Source organism: Palaemon carinicauda, chromosome 27, assembly GCF_036898095.1.
Source record: "Palaemon carinicauda isolate YSFRI2023 chromosome 27, ASM3689809v2, whole genome shotgun sequence".
Classification (NCBI taxonomy): domain Eukaryota; kingdom Metazoa; phylum Arthropoda; class Malacostraca; order Decapoda; family Palaemonidae; genus Palaemon; species Palaemon carinicauda.
The window spans coordinates 89,430,287-89,447,565 of record NC_090751.1 but is presented as its reverse complement, the minus strand read 5'-3'; the positions used below and the strand labels follow the sequence as shown (position 1 = coordinate 89,447,565).

Genomic DNA, 17,279 nt, shown 5'->3' with positions numbered 1-17,279 from the left:
TTCCCCAAATGCAGAATCAACCGACCTCAGGACAGGATTTATCTCTTATTACTGATGAGAATGCCAAAGCTGTTGAGAGGGCAAGGAAGCTTCCATGGGATCTCGACACCTCTTTCCTCGTTGACCCTGTAATTAACCAATTGTTGATACAAAAGAATCCTTATCTCCAAAAGACATAGCCACTTTGCTACCAGGACCATGACTCCCTGAGTTCAACCCTGACTATTACTATAGGCTTACACCAGCTCATCTTACCACAGGGAACAAAGAGTTATTCTTCAAGTGATGGTCAAATCAGTTTCTTCTTAGAAGTACTGTAATAGCACACAAATCTAAATAATAACCATAGAAATAATGGTTGTAAGTGTTCTCCCACCTAGATGACAGAAGCTTTCCAAGATCTTATCTTTAAGACAACTGCTCAACGTTGCTTTCTTTTCCCCAAAAAATACAATTATGAACTACACCAGTGGCCTTTGATATCACAACTGATCACCTTCCATTGATTCTATTTCAACAGGGAGCCCATTTTAATACTTCTAGTCCCTACACCCACAGAAATCATGTCCTTAATTTACTAAGAATTAACATCCAGAAACTACATACTACACATTAAGTGCCATTTCATGACAATGCACAGAGCCAGTTTTAATTCTGAGAGAGAGAGAGAGAGAGAGGAGAGAGAGAGAGAGAGGAGAGAGAGAGAGAGAGAGAGAGAGAGAGAGAGAGAGAGAGTTGGAACTAATTTGGTGGCCCTAGCTTGTACTGCTTCCAGTCATATCTATATCCTTCTGAATACTTGGAGCCCAAAATTTGACACTGTATTCTAGATGGGGTCTTACTAGTGATGTGTACAGCTGTAGTACAGTGTCTTTCTGTATTTGAATTGTCTCTTTATGCAACCTATAACCGGTTCACTTTAGTGCATATTTCCGGTTTGAAGAATAAAGGACCAGATGCTGTCACAATATCAAACTAAAACAACGCAAGAGGGAACCTGCTAGGACAGCTTGCTCTCTGGCCTTGATGACATGGATGTTGTGGACCTTGCAAAAGATAACCCTGAACACGCTGCAGCATTCCTCGCACTACACTCAAATCTCAAACATGGTCACATGGGAAATGGTCAGGGAGGCAACGTCTTCTGATGAAACCCTATCCGAACATGCACATTCTGCAAAATGGTATGTCGTCAAGGAGTTGTGATCTTCCATCAGCCCTTCGCAGCTTTCATCGCTACACACAAAACCTCTCTTGTCTTGATGGTGTCATCCTGATGGGACACAGAATTGTCATACCCAATGCCCTATGAAGTATCCTGACACGTCCACCTGGGAGTAAACTCTAAGAGTCAATGGCCTGCAGACTCAGTCTTCTGACCAGGTACCTCAACTGACATTAGAAGAGTATGGGAAGAATGTGCCCAGCATCACAGGATTGGCAAATAAAAATGCAATGTAACCACCAATTGACATCAATCTGCCAGATTACCTATTTCAGAAGGTTTCCTGTGACTACTTCCTCCACAACACTGAATACCTGGTCCAGGTGGACAGATATTCAAGAGGAAACTGAAGACTTTCTTATTCCGTGAGTCGTATAACAGTGACGAGTTAACAGTAAATGAACTATACGTGATATGAAACGTTAAATACTCTGAACGAACAAGGTAAAACAACACTGGAGGCCCTGTGAAGAGTGGGGTTCTCCTGCTGTATGGGACTGGAAAAACAGCCGTCAAAGTAAAAAGTAACTAAGTAATTGGCCTATAGTATTCAGGTCTCACTTAGAAGCAGACTGTCTGATAAAGCACCTAGGTGAATCACTTGTTACATTTGGAATCCACAAAGAGCTAACCTCAGATGGTGGACCCCAACTCACATCTTGCAACACTCGAGAATTCCTGTCATCTTGGGGTATACATCACCGTCTAACCTCTGTCGTTAACCCCCATGCTAACTGCTGAGCTGAGGTTGCAGTGAAAACTGTCAAGAGGATGCTCACTGACAACACAGGACCAGGTGGCTCTCACAACACTGACAGATTCCAGAGAGTGATGCGTATTTGCCGGAACTCGGTAGACCCATAAAGGAAAACTTCGCCCGCGCTGGTCCTCTTTGGCAGACCTATCAATGGCCCCATTCCCATTCCCTTAGATATTGCCCTCACAATGCATAGTAAGATGCAATGAAGAACAGGGAAGTGGCCTTAGTAAAGTGTCACTCATAAGAATGTGAAAAGGGATCCCTTCATACCACACAAATGCCACCATTAAAAGTAGGGAATCATGTGTACTTACAGAACCCGATAGGTAATTCCCCAAGAAGCTGGGACCGCACTGGAGTGGTTATCGAGGTCCACCAGTTTCATCAGCATGTGATTTGGGTCGATGAATCTAGTAGAGTGACACCCAGAAAATGCCAACACCTTACGAGATTCCAACATTTCCAGCCTGCTCCTGATAAGATTAATCCAGTCCTTCGCACAACACCAAGAACCAGCTTCAACCAGCCTACAAGCAACGAATACCATGCTGAAGTCACAGCAAGTCCACCCGAGCCAAAAACTGCACCAGCTTCAGTTGAAGTCCCATAAACAGAGCCTACGACTATACAGTCCACAACCCCAGGACCGACAGCTACAACTCCTATGCAGTTGCTGGATAAACACAAACCAGTCACCGCTCCATCGGGTCTATCCTCACCAGAGTCCACAACTGTGTCACCACTTACTAAGCTACCATTATCCCCGAGGCATCTTATGCCTCATAACAAACCAGCTGTTAGGGAAACAAGTGCCTACAAGACAACATTCTGAGAATTAGTGTGACTTCACTTTGAGCCCAAGGTCTTCAGTGGGTCACAATAATATCCCCTTGGATCTGGACGAGTGCTCTTAAAACTGTCATCGTTTTCATATTTTGGCAACAATGCCCAATACAGAACTGTCATAAGTTGCCGTTTTCAGCCTGTCTTGTTCCAGGTGACTGATCACTCATAATTTTGACTAAAAGAGTTATACAAGGAGGATAGAGTCTTTGTTTTCTAATCACATCTAGCAACAACAATAATAAGGTTACAATATAAAAGTTATCTTTATTCTTATTCAAAATTAATCTTTATTTTCAACAATAAATAGTCAAATTAATACTGTACTCCTCTATCACTCATTACCAATAAAAAAAAAAACTAAATATAAAAAACATGGAATACTACTTATAGTAAATTGTGTTAATGAAAATTTATATCATAGCAAATGTTTGATTATGCAGGTGGCTTGTAGAACTGTGGACACCTAGCAACTAGCCTAAAAATGATAACCAAGAGTCAGCAGGAAGCATTAATGGGGTGAATGTAGTTTGTAGGGACATGGTAAACTGAGAATATGGTAGTCTAAGGGGGGGGTATCAGGCCCCCAAGTAGGTAAGGATACAACTTCTAGGTTAGGTTAGATGGGGGAACCTTAGGTTAGGTGTTGTTCTTCATTTGTAAAATGCGAGTTTTCAATCTGTCCCAACAAACTACAAAGGCTCGGGTGTTAACAATAGTAAGGCAACGCCAACATAGGTAAGGTTTAGAGGGGGTACTTTGGGTAGGCCATATCTCTTTGACTTAAAAAAATGATATAAAACTTTTTCTATGCCAGTGCCAATCTGTGTTCGGTGATCCACAAGCATTCTGGTTATGCCGACACTAACCACGATAGGACTGAAACACCCAGTAGGTTAAGGAAGGAATAGCTTCATCTGAAGTACTGAATATCCAAGTGTTTCACGTTAATATATGATACTTTAATTACTAGCGAAACTGGAATTCGCTATAAAAAATGGACGAGTGCTGGCCAGTTTGGCATTTTTCTCTATTTGTTTAATGGGGGGCTGGAGCATAACAACTAATGTATCGGTCAATTAAAATGTGAAGGCTAATTATTACTCAAACTCCATTGTTTACATTTGGGAGACTGACGGCGAGTTATTGCAAATACATTGCTTGTGTTTGCTCTAGCCAGCAGTTCTGCTTTTTTGTATGACAATCATTAAATATTTATGCACAAATTCCCAGATGTTGTTCTACAACAGCCATTTTTTTCCACCCTCCCCTTCAGTTTCAGTTTCACCACCATCACAAAGACATCTCCGAGGGGGAAGTACAATCTATTTCAAAATTTAGTGTAATTCAATCTATGTCGGCAGCGGGTTATGATGAAAATGGTCTCCGTTCAGTGTACAGCTATTGTTGCTCATATGAAAGTAAAAAATATCCCTGAAATAATGACCCATGGGTCTTTTGAACACAGCTCAACATGTACCGCTTCCCAGAACATAGGAGCAGTGATGTAATGTAAATTTTGCGAACAAAGCGAGCTACAGTGGAGAAATAACTAATAGGAGGACGAAGAGAATCATAGATAATTATGATACTTTCATTGTCATTCACTTACATGAACCATACATTTTTTCAACTCGTTACCTTGTGTTTACTTTGCATTTCTGATCATTATTGTTAATGTAAATTACTCGGTTTTGGCATTTATCCCCCCAAACAGGATTCCTACTGGGGTCCCCCATAATTGTCTATGGAATTTGTTTATAAGAGCAAGTTCTCCATTTACTACAAAATTATGCATTCCTACAGCTCTCCTCTTCTTGTACAGTTACTAGGAGGTTCTTTAAAAGGGGGTTAAGAAAATAATAGCAAGATATGTTGCACAAGGGGAGAGGGGGTCAAGGGGTTGGTGGAGGAGGTACTAAACAACTGGAACTAACACCGTCCACAGTCAGCCAAAGGGCTCGGCCAGACCAAGCGCGGCTAGCGGGGAGGTTAGCGGCAAGAGGTTCCAGCTGATAATTGAAACCTTAGGTATCTTATGTAGGTGGCCAAATAGGAGTCGCGAGGCTTCCCGCGACTCCTATCTGGCCACCTACATAAGATACCTAAGGTTTCAATTATCAGCTGGAACCTCTTGCCGCTAACCTCCCCGCTAGCCGCGCTTGGTCTGGCCGGGCCCAAAGAGAAGTTTGTGACGTCAGCGTACATTTGGTATATATTCAAAATACATACTTAATCAAAATTAGAGTAACTTCTCAAAAGTGTCACTATTTGTGAATTGTATATCTTATTTGGTAAATATTTGATAATAAATCTCATTAGTTTTTGTTTTAAAGAAACTATTTTGAGTGACTAATTTCCCCAGACGACATTTTGCTACACTAACGCCATCTATTGACCACTGCTAATGACAACATACACTGCAAAAATAGTCCTTCTCATAAAAAGTTTCTTTAAAAAAAAAGAATTATAAGATTTGTCATGTATTTACCAAATAATATATACAATTAACAAATTAGTGTGAGTCATGCAATAGGAGGAAGAATGTTCAGTTATGCTGCACCGAGACTCTTCAACGACCTTCCACTTAATGTCAAGAATAGCAAAAATGTGGCAGCTTTCAAGAAAAACCTGAAGACTTATCTTTTTAGAAAGTGTTATAATAGTGACCTGAAAACTATTAAGCCTGAATACAAATGCTAGCGAAATAACTGATAAGATACAGAGCAAAATATTAACTGGAAAGAAATTATTTTCACACACCAAGGCCCACCTGAACAGACCTTTAGTGTCTGATGGAGGGTGAGAAATAAACCCGTAAAGTAAAGTAAAGTAAATAGTGACACTTTTGAGTGATTACTCCATTTTTAATTTAGTATAAATTTTGAACATATATCAAATGTACGCCGACGTTATAAACTTCTCTTTGGCTGACTATGTGATAGTATAATGATGTATACAGCAGTACCATCACTTTGGATTTGGTTTGATGGATGTGTTAGGTAGTGTCCTTAAGGGGGGGTCGCAGGGGGGGCGAAGCCCCCCCCGGTAGGGGTACAGGGCTATTAGGCTAGGTTAGGTGGGTGTATTAGGTTCGGTGGTGCCCTGAAAATCACTGTGGCCTTAAGGGGGGGTCGCAGGGGGGGCGAAGCCCCCCCCGGTAGGCCTAGGTAGGGGTACAGGTCCCCCAGGGTAGGTTAGTTGGTTGTATTAGGTTCGGTAGTGCCCCGAAAAATCACTTTTCTCATCCTCCCCCCACCCAAAAACCCCGCTTCCCACTGGGGTCCCCCATAATTGTAGTAGTAGGTTTATGCTTACATTTTGTGTGTAAGAGTTAAGTCTTGGTTTCTTTTTTATTTATTTCCTCATGTTTCTATGCACTGTGCAACAATAATCTGGTTTTTTTTGCCGTTTTTCGTCGTTAATACTTGAAAAACGGGTGCGGCCTTCTCCTAGACATTTACCCTTACCTCATGAAGGGTTAACGACCCCATCCCCCACCCCCGCAACCACCTTTACACTGCTGTACTCTTAGTTGACCCTCATCATGCATACAGGTGGCCATTATTATACATACATCCCAGGTTGCCCCAATAACCGAGGTAAAAAATGCATAAAACAAAAGGTAACGAGTCCGAAAAACAAATACAGTACGGTACCCCCGAGTTCCCACTGGGGGTCCCCCATTATCGGAGGATATAGATGTATATATATTTCTGAAACTATTCATTTGCGATGGAAACGAGTGTCATTTTCGAAGAGAGCGTAATTTTTTCTATAAGAAAAAGTAGTTGTTTTCCTAGGTTACATCACCCTGTAATACACTACAATGAAATACAGTACAATAATACCAAAGTATCATATATTTACCCTTAATTTAAACAACTTAGCCAGTATGAAATCATGTTTGACATTGCATTAACTCTGCATAGGAGTTAACGTAATACATGAAAACCTACCGTAGAATAATAAAAAAAAATAATGTGGTAGAGCTCGAGAGCTTGGATAGGCTCAGCTCATAACCACTCCAGCATAGGGTAGGCTTAGGTCCACTAACATAGGATTATACCATATGGTCCTACAATGGGGTAGGACACTAAGGTAAGGATAAATTTGAGGAACATGTAGTCTAAAATAGAATTCGTAAATTAGCTGCCTTATGGCGGCTCCTGAAATTAAGTGTTTGATAAGACAAAATAAGAATTAAAAAAAAAAATCGACATACCAATTACAAGAGACGCCTATCTGTATTTAGGCTAAAATCATCTTCACTGGAGGACGGCCAGAGGATAGGGGAAGGTAAAATATATAACTGTTATCAACAGTATTTTTCACTTAATAAATTAACGACTGAAAGCCGACTGTGATGGTAGGAGGAGGAGTGTCTGTCTAAGAGCGAATAGGTCATCTAAGACTGATTTGGGGAGGATGGCGCATGTTGACAATAACACTTGTCATTTACGACACCATAAATAAAGTATATAAGCATAAGTACAGTATAAGTATAATAATGATAATAGTAATTTGAGAATAATTAACAGATAATTATCATCACTGACTTTTCTGTCTGGTAAAGTGCTTGTGCTTAGGTGTAATAAAATAACAATATTTCTTTCCTTGCATCGTTGACAACTTTTGGACACTAAACATTATGATAGAGTAGAATAAACCAAAGATCATTTATTGGCTTTGACGATAGATATATATCACTAAAATTCAAGAGGATAAATTTGCAAGATATATTACATTCTTGTATTAAGTGAAAGGAAAACTCCTCTTAGAGTAAATTAATGTATTGTTAACTCAATGGCTGACGATAACGAGGAGTTTAATGGTCTCTAGTTAACTAACTTACGTAAGAGACATATTATGTCTGTGGGGTACAAATGTTACCATATTTTCATTCATCATGAGTTTATAGTAATTTTCGTCTTAATTAAAGTGATTTGCATTTTTCTTAGGGAGGACACAGAATCTGTCCGAATTTCACCTATACTTCTAATTAAATATACTGTACAAACTAAATTATGACCGCAGTTTTTTCAACTACTTAATCTCAGATAAGACTCTCTCTCTCTCTCTCTCTCTCTCTCTCTCTCTCTCTCTCTCTCTCTCTCTCTCTCTCTCTCTCTCTCCACACATACAGTACATATTGTATACCACGCGCGTACGCACGCACGCACACACACACACACACACACACACACATATATATATATATATATATATATATATATATATATATATATATATATATATATATATATATATATATATATATATATATAATATGCATGCTATCTTCTTTGCATCTTTTCCCACTTTTATGTGGGGTCGATGTTGCATATATATATATATATATATATATATATATATATATATATATATATATATATATATATATATATATATATATATATATATGTATATATATATATATATATATATATATATATATATATATATATATGTATGTATGTATGTGTGTGTGTGGTAGATAAACATATACATACATATGTAGCCTATATGTGCAATGTGTTTGCGTGCGGTGTATACGGTGTGTGTTTGGAGAGAGAGAGAGAGAGAGAGAGAGAGAGAGAGAGAGAGAGAGAGAGAGAGAGAGAGAGAGAGAGAGCATGTTTGGAGTAAAAGCGGGTGTTTAACTGCTATTGTCGAAATTTGTCGTTTGTACCCTGATAACATATTCAAATGTTTCATTAAATATTGGTGAAAGCTTAACTTTATTTTCTAGAATTAAAGTTATTTTGTATTGCAGTACGTTGATAATCGTCCGTAAAATATTACCTTTAGTCCATAAGTTGACAAACACATTTAACCAATGGTATTCTAATACCTCACACACTTGATTTTCTTATGTAAATACCAGTAACGGTTACTAAGGTTTGTTCTAGCTACCCCCTGAATTGTTTCTCTATCATGACCTGTAGGCCTATTTGCATAAAATAAACTTTTATTTTATATCATACACGTGCAATTCACGTCACCGAGTCGTGATTTTTTTATAATGTAACTGAGTTATGAAAAAATTACGTCTGAATATTTACATAGACATGTAGCCTACACACACACATTCAACACTTCCCTTCATCCCCCCCCCCACCACTATACCCTTTCCTAGCTCTTCTGGAAGGTCACTCCAAAATCAAAACATTGTTCTCCAGTCTTGGGTAGTGTCATAGCATCTGTACCATGGTCTTTCACAGTCTTGAGTTCGATTTCTCTTACTTCAGGGTACAATCGAGCACACCATTCTATCTTATTTCTCTTCCTCTTGTTTTGTTAAAGTTTTTATAGTTTATATGGGAAATACTTATTTTAATGTAACTGTTCTTAAAATATTGTAATTTTCTTAGTTTCCTTTCATCACTAGGCTATTTTCCCTGTTGGAGCCCCTGGGCTTATAGCATCCTGCTTTTCGAACTAGGATTGTAGCTTAGCAAGTAACAACAACAACAACAACAATAATAATAATAATAACTAAAACTCGCTAGTTAGTGGGAGAGCATGCTTTAACTTAGTGCATACCTCGAGGCAACCCCTGTCACCAGGGTATGACTACGTCCTGTCCCCATGAGTATGATATGATATATACATACATACATATATATATATATATATATATATATATATATATATATATATATATATATATATATATATATATATATATATATATATATATATATATATATATCCAGACACTTAAAGGTTGCTGATGAATGACAGAGGCAAGAGACAGTGACATTGCCCTATCGAGCAGGACAATGCCCTAGAGACTTACCATATATTCATATGATCAGCGCCCAAGGTCCTTCTACCCCCCAGCTAGGACCAAGGGGCTGATGAATAAGCACATAGATCTATTGGCTCCCCTAAATCCCCATTCTTTGCTCATAAGGATGGTGAGGTTGCAGCGACCAAAGGAACTAACGAATTTGAGCTGGAATCGAACCCCAATCTGGCAGTCACCAGGCAAGGTGTTCTTATAGGAGGTGAGATTACTATATTTAACAGCAAGGATGCTATTCTTTATAATTTAGAAAGTCTTCACAAGAGAATCAGCATTATCAAAAATTAATTATATGTTACCTCGACTTCACATGACATTGATATCAATGAATTCATTTCGAACTGACACAGTTTAATATTTTATTTAGTTATATTCTTTCATCCAATGCTCTCAATTTTCAGGACATTAGTTCATGTAAAATTACTTAAGATTTGATTCTTGTGAAACTGCTAAGATATGTAATTCTTGAACAACTCTTTTGGGGGAAAAAAAAAACCCAAAGACAGTACAGGTCCATTTAAAAAAAAAAAAAAAAAAAAAAAAGAATTGCCGAATAACGGGTCTGAGACTCTGCATATGATTATGCAGACAATTATTCCCCAGACAAAGCTGGTGTATAAATGATCTGCTGGAAATTATGGATGAGGACAAACATAGCATCCTGACTCAGTTGTAGATCCTGAGTCAGTTGTAGATTAACTACCAAGTGATAGCTTACAATTGATTTATTGTGGAAAAGCTTTAACTAGAAATATGTAGAACAATGATGAACTAAATAAATGTATCAGTTTTTGTGAAGTGCACTATTTCTCTAGTATATAAGCTTAGGCTTATACACTGGATGAATGTTCTGATAAGAAATTTGTGATTAAGTGTTATTAGTTACTATGATTGATTATGGCATCTCTTATCAATTTCAACCTAACCAAAGTAGTCTACAACAGGAACTGAAAAACACAATAAACAGAGGAGTAAGCTTGATAAAAGGTGTATCACTACGATAAAGGATTACCAGTCTACTGATTGAACTACAATGGTACCTATTAAAGCTAGAATAGATCATAAGACTTGTTATTAGAATTAGACATCCAAAATATTTAAGAGAACTGCTACTCTTCATGCAGCCAACAAATCCTGTGGACACAATAGTTACGGATGGTTTCAAGTTATTGGGGCCACAATATACGCCATCTGTGGACTAAAGCTTTAAAATATGTGGCCCCAAGATTGCATAGCAAGCTCTCAAATAGTCAAATTTCTTGTCGATGAATTAGGTCGTTTGTTAATGTTAAGATTTGTAAATGTTATAATTAGGACATTTTGCCACTCAATTTCCTGTTTAATTCCCGTCATCATCTGCTTTTCTCTCATCATTTCACTAGTAAATGGACTTTATTGGTATATAAAAGACAGCACAACTCCATTCACCATGTACCAACCAAAACGAAACCAGTATCATAGCACATCTACTATAGGTACTACCTTTGGCTTTTGGACTTTTTGCAATAGATTGATTGATTGGTCCATTTAACCATCCCTTGTCATTTGAGATTGAGACTTCCTTAATACTACATAACTCTATTGGAATAAAGCAAAAACAAGACCTTGTTGCTCTATCAAGAAATTCTAGATAATGCATAAAAAAAAATAAAAGACCAGAGTTTTTATAGCAAACTGTTTAGTTTTCTTCTAAATCTGTTTTCCTCATTTTTTTACTGTTTTCAAAAGGAAAATTACATTTCAGATTATCAGAAGTGTTCACAATGATTATTCAGTTTGGAGCAAAATGTCTTTTTAGTAAAATTAAATAGCCAAAGTTGGGGAATAAAAAATATACCAAGGATAAAATATGTTTCTTTTGATGACAATCACGAAAAACTTACCCGTTGGTGAAACATTATAATTGACTATGTTGTGCATAAAACAAAATTCAGCAACCAATTCAGTTGTAAAAAATGTTATAAGTACTATTCTTTATAAGGAGTCCAATGGGTTGGGCTAACAAATGCCATTGTCTAGCAGAGGCTAAAAAATAAAAATGAAAAACAATGAAGAAAAGAAAACAAGTTGAGTATGACCCCAACAGAAGCGAAACACCTTCATCTGAAGGATGAAAAGTTACAAGAATCTAAGAAAATGGTTCAAAGGTAGAATCCCAAAGCTGTCATCAAAGGCAATGAAACGATGTACGGTACTGCAGCTGTTTGATTTCATGAGGTTTTACATTGTCAAAATATCTGGATTTTTAAAACAAAATCTTAAGACAAAATTTTAAAACTGCTCCTCACAGCCTATTTTGTAGTTTAAAAATGTGTTAATACCATAAAATATATATACTGTACCATACAATACTTTAAAGTAGCCATTGCCATGATAATCTTTATCTTTGTCACATCTTAGAGCTTTTAGATACTCTATGTTTGTGACAGCAGATGGCCAATTTCTGCTTAAAGGAAAAGGAAAAGGAAATAAGCAAGTAAAGTAAGAATACCATAATATATTATATTCAAAGTAATCACCACAGCTTCTAATTATTTTGCATGTGAATGTTCAATAACAATCAGCATAAATTCCTTGTCTTTAATAGACTTCCAATTACAAAACGATAGAAACTTGCAGGACTTCTCAGTGAGCAACAGTAAATGCTGGCACCAGAGAGATTAATCTAACAATGATGGTTAAAATAGGGAAACAGCGAACTTATTTGCATATAATAAGAACATCGATATGTCGCTGGAAGATTCAGTCAAAAGGATCTGAGATATGAAGCCAAAACCATCAAGTTAATGGGATTACACAGGCTGTAGTTCTTAATGGAATAAAATTCATGAAGTGTGCTTTGTAGGAAATTGATACTAACACAGCACTTTGAATGTACTGTATTGCACAGACATGCATAAGAACTGTAAATGTAGATCTATAAAGTAGAAACATATAAAGGCACGCTTTAATATAAAAATTTTATGAATATAAAATCGACACATGCTAAACAATGGATGTTTAGGAAAAGTTAAGTAAAATACAAGTGCAAAAGAAAATGGCTTTACACAAAATCTTTCATATATTATATAATAAATAGAAGGTGCAAAGGGGAAAAGAAATTTCTTGAGTAGCCTATGAGTTAATTTCTACATAACATAAGTTTAAAATGATAATTATAATAATTAATTACAAAGAGTACAGTCTGTATTGCATCTTGATCCAATCATCATACTGTACCAATTTTAGAAAATGAGGAAGCTCTTTTACAAGAATTAGAAATTGCTCCTTGAAATCTTTCAGGCTTTAATAAGGAAAATGCAAAGTAAACACATAACCACAGTAATCATAATTAATAACAATAATAATAATAATAATAATAATAATAATAATAATAATGATTTCTAACTTTATTAAAGAATTGAACTCCCATTATTTCATTCTTGAAGTGATGGTGAATAAATTATAAAGTAAATCAGTAACAATTTTACCTGTATATTTCTGATATCCACAGCTCAGTATTACCACAAATCAAACTTTCTTTTTATAGCTTTTGGACCATGCCGTATCAAGACGTATTATTGCTTACATCAGAATCTTTATTAAGTGATATTTTACACAGCAGGGGTATTGAGCAGATGTAAAACCCTATTCCTCTATCTGTCTTAAGTTCGCGCAAGAAAATCTCTACTTCTTGTCACAATATAGGAGTAATATCATAACCCCTGGTGGAATTTTTTGTATCTATAAATTACAAGAACTGGCAAAGTGATGATGGCCAGGTCCTAATATACATCCTTGACAATACAAGTACATCGGTATTCAATACAGATGGCTGCTTCACAAAATGGAATTGCCAACTGCTGGAAACTGAAACAATTTTCAATACCATTCTATATTCATCATGGCTAAATTAACTCTATAGTCAGATGTAATTTCAACCCTTAATACCATATGCTTCACTGCACATTGGATTTACATTCAGTCAAAAGTATTTCCAGTTCTTAATACAGTACAGTATATGTACTACATTCTTAACTGAAAAGTTAATAAATACTATTTTCTTCCAAAGGTAATTCTAATTCTTAATACTGTAATATCTTCAAATACAGTTGTTGGGTTTGTTTACGATGCTATAAATATGAAATGTAATTAACAAGTGTATGTAAAATTCTAATTCTTCCAATACATTGTTGAACCTTTATAATCCCCACAAAAGGATGGGATTTATGGTAATATTACAAAAGAGACTACCGTTTATAATTATCTGAGATTACACTAGCTTTAGGTTAGTAAAAAATAATATTAATGGAACTATGAATACTCAATGATTAGTATAATTCCAAACCTGCTAATGATATTTGATACTATATTCTAAAATTCAATGTAAAAATAAAGGAGACTGTGCTTGCGGGAGGCACAGCACACACAGCAGTAACCTATGATAACTTATCTTAACATCTCATCACCTAGTTGTGGGCTTCAACCAAAATCCTAAAGCAATTGGTATGCATGTTTCTCAGAACCTAATTCAGCAGGTATGAAAGCAATAGATTAAATATATGATGTGTCCCCATACTTACCAATGATATCATGCACAGTGTATACCATTGTCATATTTTCCCATTTACACAAAAATTAAATTCTCTATTCTTTTCTGGCCCTGGCTCGGTATTATTATTTCAAAAATAAAGCTGTACATAGACTGGATGAAGAAATTAATACAGATGACTTTATGATATTTACCAAACAAAGGCAATATTATATGGGGTAAATGAGATACATTTGGAAAAAATGGGTTTTCCATCACTACTCTACTTGTGGTACAAGGAGTAAATGAATATTGAGATGAAAAGATATGTTACAACAAATAATTATGTTCAATAAAACTACGTTTTAGTTTCCAGTTATAAAAAGAATGATAAAATGTAATCCAAAGCTGAGATTGTTGTCTTCAACTTTCTGAAATCCTGAACTCGGGAATTTTCAGGACACGACTGCAGTGACGTTCATGGCCCACTCTGGGAAGGTATCCACATCAAACAATACCACTCCTAAAGTGTTGATCATGAAGGTGACGATTACAACACACAAAACGTTCATGACAAAGCCCGCACGCATCTAGAATGGAAGAAGATGAAGTATAAATATATGCTATTGATGCTATGGTTTTCTGAGAGCATAGACTTAAATGATAAGAACATTGCTCTGAAAGTATTCTTATACTTTAGAACTAAAATTTTAACACAGATATTAGCACTTAACCAGTTAATATGAAATGGTAGTTTGATATGATTAAACATGTATAAGGTCCACAAAGAATCCCAATGAATGACATAAAAATAATTTGAAAACAATAGAAATAAATAGTCTAACAGGATAACAATATGTAAAGTCCTTTCGGCACAAAGTAATGTGGGACTAGTCTATCTACAGTTTTATGGAAACTTGTAAGTAATAGCCACTGTGAAAACAAATAAGCATACCATCTCATGAGTCTTAAGACCTGCAGCTGTCAGGACAATGGCATTTCCTGGAGTAGCCACAGGCAACATGAACGCATAAGCACAGCACACAGCTGCGGGAAGCATCAGGTAGATTGGATTCACACCAATAGCTAACGACTGGAAAGAAAAGAAGAAATGTGTGAGGTATGCAAACTAGACTGGATGACTTAACACATGTTGAACCAAATGATACAAATATAGCACACTGTACTGTATTTTAATATATCTTATGGTTTATGGTAAAATATCAGATATAAAATATCTTCATAGTTCATTGTAAAATATCTGACGTAAAATATCTTCAGTGAGTACATCAAAGATTATTGAAACTAAGCTTGTCTATTTTGCTTACCAAATCCTTTAGTACAGGGAGAAGTACTGATGCTGTTGCAGTATTGGATGCTACCTCTGTAAGCATAGCTGTTACAAAACATATGAAAAGCACAATGGCTTCCTTAGGCATGAAACCTAGATACTGCAGCTGGTACCCAAGCCATGCTGACAAACCCGAGACCTTGGCTGCTTCTGCCATGGCAAGGCCTCCACCTAGCAAAAGGATGATCCCCCAAGGCGTTCTTTCATGTACCACTTTCCATGTAAGGCAACCTTCCGCCATATCAGGCTGTGACGAACTTCCACTGTTATCTAAGGAAAAATACTTGGTAAACTCTTGCAATTACAGGCCATTTCATAGACTGATTTTTCATATACTGTACTATAAATTCCATTTATTAATTTTAGCTCAAAATTATAAATTTACAGACACAAAAGGTAAATATTTTTTTTTGTTCACAGAAGTTAATTTAATCTCTTACCTCTCCTGAAAGACCTTGGGACACAGAACAGTATGAACACCATCAACATCACAGGAGTGGCATCACGAATATGGCTGCAAGGAGAAGTTCCCTTTAACATCATCTTACTTATTAGAAAATATGCATACATGGATTAGAAGAGTTTGACTAATTTAGGAATCTTCTAAAATTAGTGTAATGTTTTTAAAATTGAATAATTTTCTTTAAATTCTATCCACAGCTTAAAGATTTTTCAAAAAGGCTTTTGAAAAAGGATTCAAGACAGTAAATTTAACATTAGACGCACATTAAAAATCCGGGAGTCAATTTAGTATGACCAATACGTAACCTTGCTAAAATTACTTTAATTCTTCTATCTATTTGATATGAGTTAAAATGGTAAAGAATATATTGTAAATCCATTATGGAACTACAATACCATAAAGATTTCATTAAGATAGCCCCTCCAACTGACAGGCCCACCCTTGAAAATAATATGCCAAGTGACAGGGAATTCTAATATTGAAGTTTTAATATTTAAATAAAACAACTCAGTGCCTCCATGACAGAAAAGGTAATGCATAATTTTATTTTCAAATAAAGTGCAAAAAAGGAACTTCTAGAAACTTTACTAAACAGCTAACATAAACTTAATTAATTGCAGCTGAAGAACTTAAGTTAGTTACAGAATATCACATCGCAACACCGTTATTACTATCAGAGATATACTCTACCTACAAAGCTAGAAATCGACTGTTTACAGAATGAAGAAATTATGAATCCTTATGCTAAAATGTTTAAGTATAAGATAGAATAAGACTTACACTTCATTATCAAAGCTACTGCTAATGTAGTAGGCCCAACCGTGCATAAATCCTGGGTCTCTAAATACCCATAAGAACACAAGGACAGTAAAGCTGAGGAAGACCACGATTTCATGCTGGGATACAGGACCAAGACTCTGGTACTGCTCCTGGAGGAAGTTCTTGATCGATTTTTCTTGATAATCATTGCCTTCTTCAACCTCCCCTTTCTTCTTGCAAATGCTGTGGGATATGAGACATCATTACTCCAGCTGATATTTGGGGATATGAGAAGAGAAAACCAAGTTTAATGTCTGCCCTGATGGAACTTGCATTCAATGCTGAGGAGGAAAGATAAACACATTGAGATTGGGATGCCAGTTATGTCTTGTCTTCTAGTTACTTTTTTCTCCGAGCAATTAAAGATTTTGTAGGTTTTCTCTCCTTGAAGGCTGCATTCTGAATTATTTAATAAGCCTTTAGTTCCATTTTTTTTTAAGTACCATAAAGACCTAAGATTAAATTTACTTGCAGAGTAAAACCAATAGAGCTTACTT

At 36.2% G+C, this 17,279-nt stretch overlaps 2 protein-coding genes across 6 annotated transcripts in view; both read right to left on the bottom strand.

Annotated features, from left to right (window-relative positions):
- TBC1D5 (TBC1 domain family member 5) overlaps positions 1-7,249 on the bottom strand; it is a 136,512-nt gene extending 129,263 nt beyond the window's left edge. For all 5 annotated transcript variants that reach the window (XM_068351226.1, XM_068351230.1, XM_068351227.1 and 2 more), the window contains exon 1: positions 7,054-7,249. The gene's annotated coding sequence lies outside the window, so the exon portion shown is untranslated. The remainder of the gene's footprint in view (positions 1-7,053) is intronic.
- Positions 7,250-12,263: 5,014 nt separating this feature from the next.
- LOC137620790 (Na(+)/citrate cotransporter-like) overlaps positions 12,264-17,279 on the bottom strand; it is a 130,479-nt gene continuing 125,463 nt past the window's right edge. The window contains exons 9-13 of the mRNA XM_068351221.1: positions 16,744-16,965; positions 15,941-16,014; positions 15,478-15,770; positions 15,105-15,242; positions 12,264-14,739 (exon numbers count right to left, since the gene is read on the bottom strand). Coding sequence (XP_068207322.1) covers positions 14,605-14,739; positions 15,105-15,242; positions 15,478-15,770; positions 15,941-16,014; positions 16,744-16,965 — 862 coding nt within the window. The 3' untranslated portion in view covers positions 12,264-14,604. The remainder of the gene's footprint in view (positions 14,740-15,104; positions 15,243-15,477; positions 15,771-15,940; positions 16,015-16,743; positions 16,966-17,279) is intronic.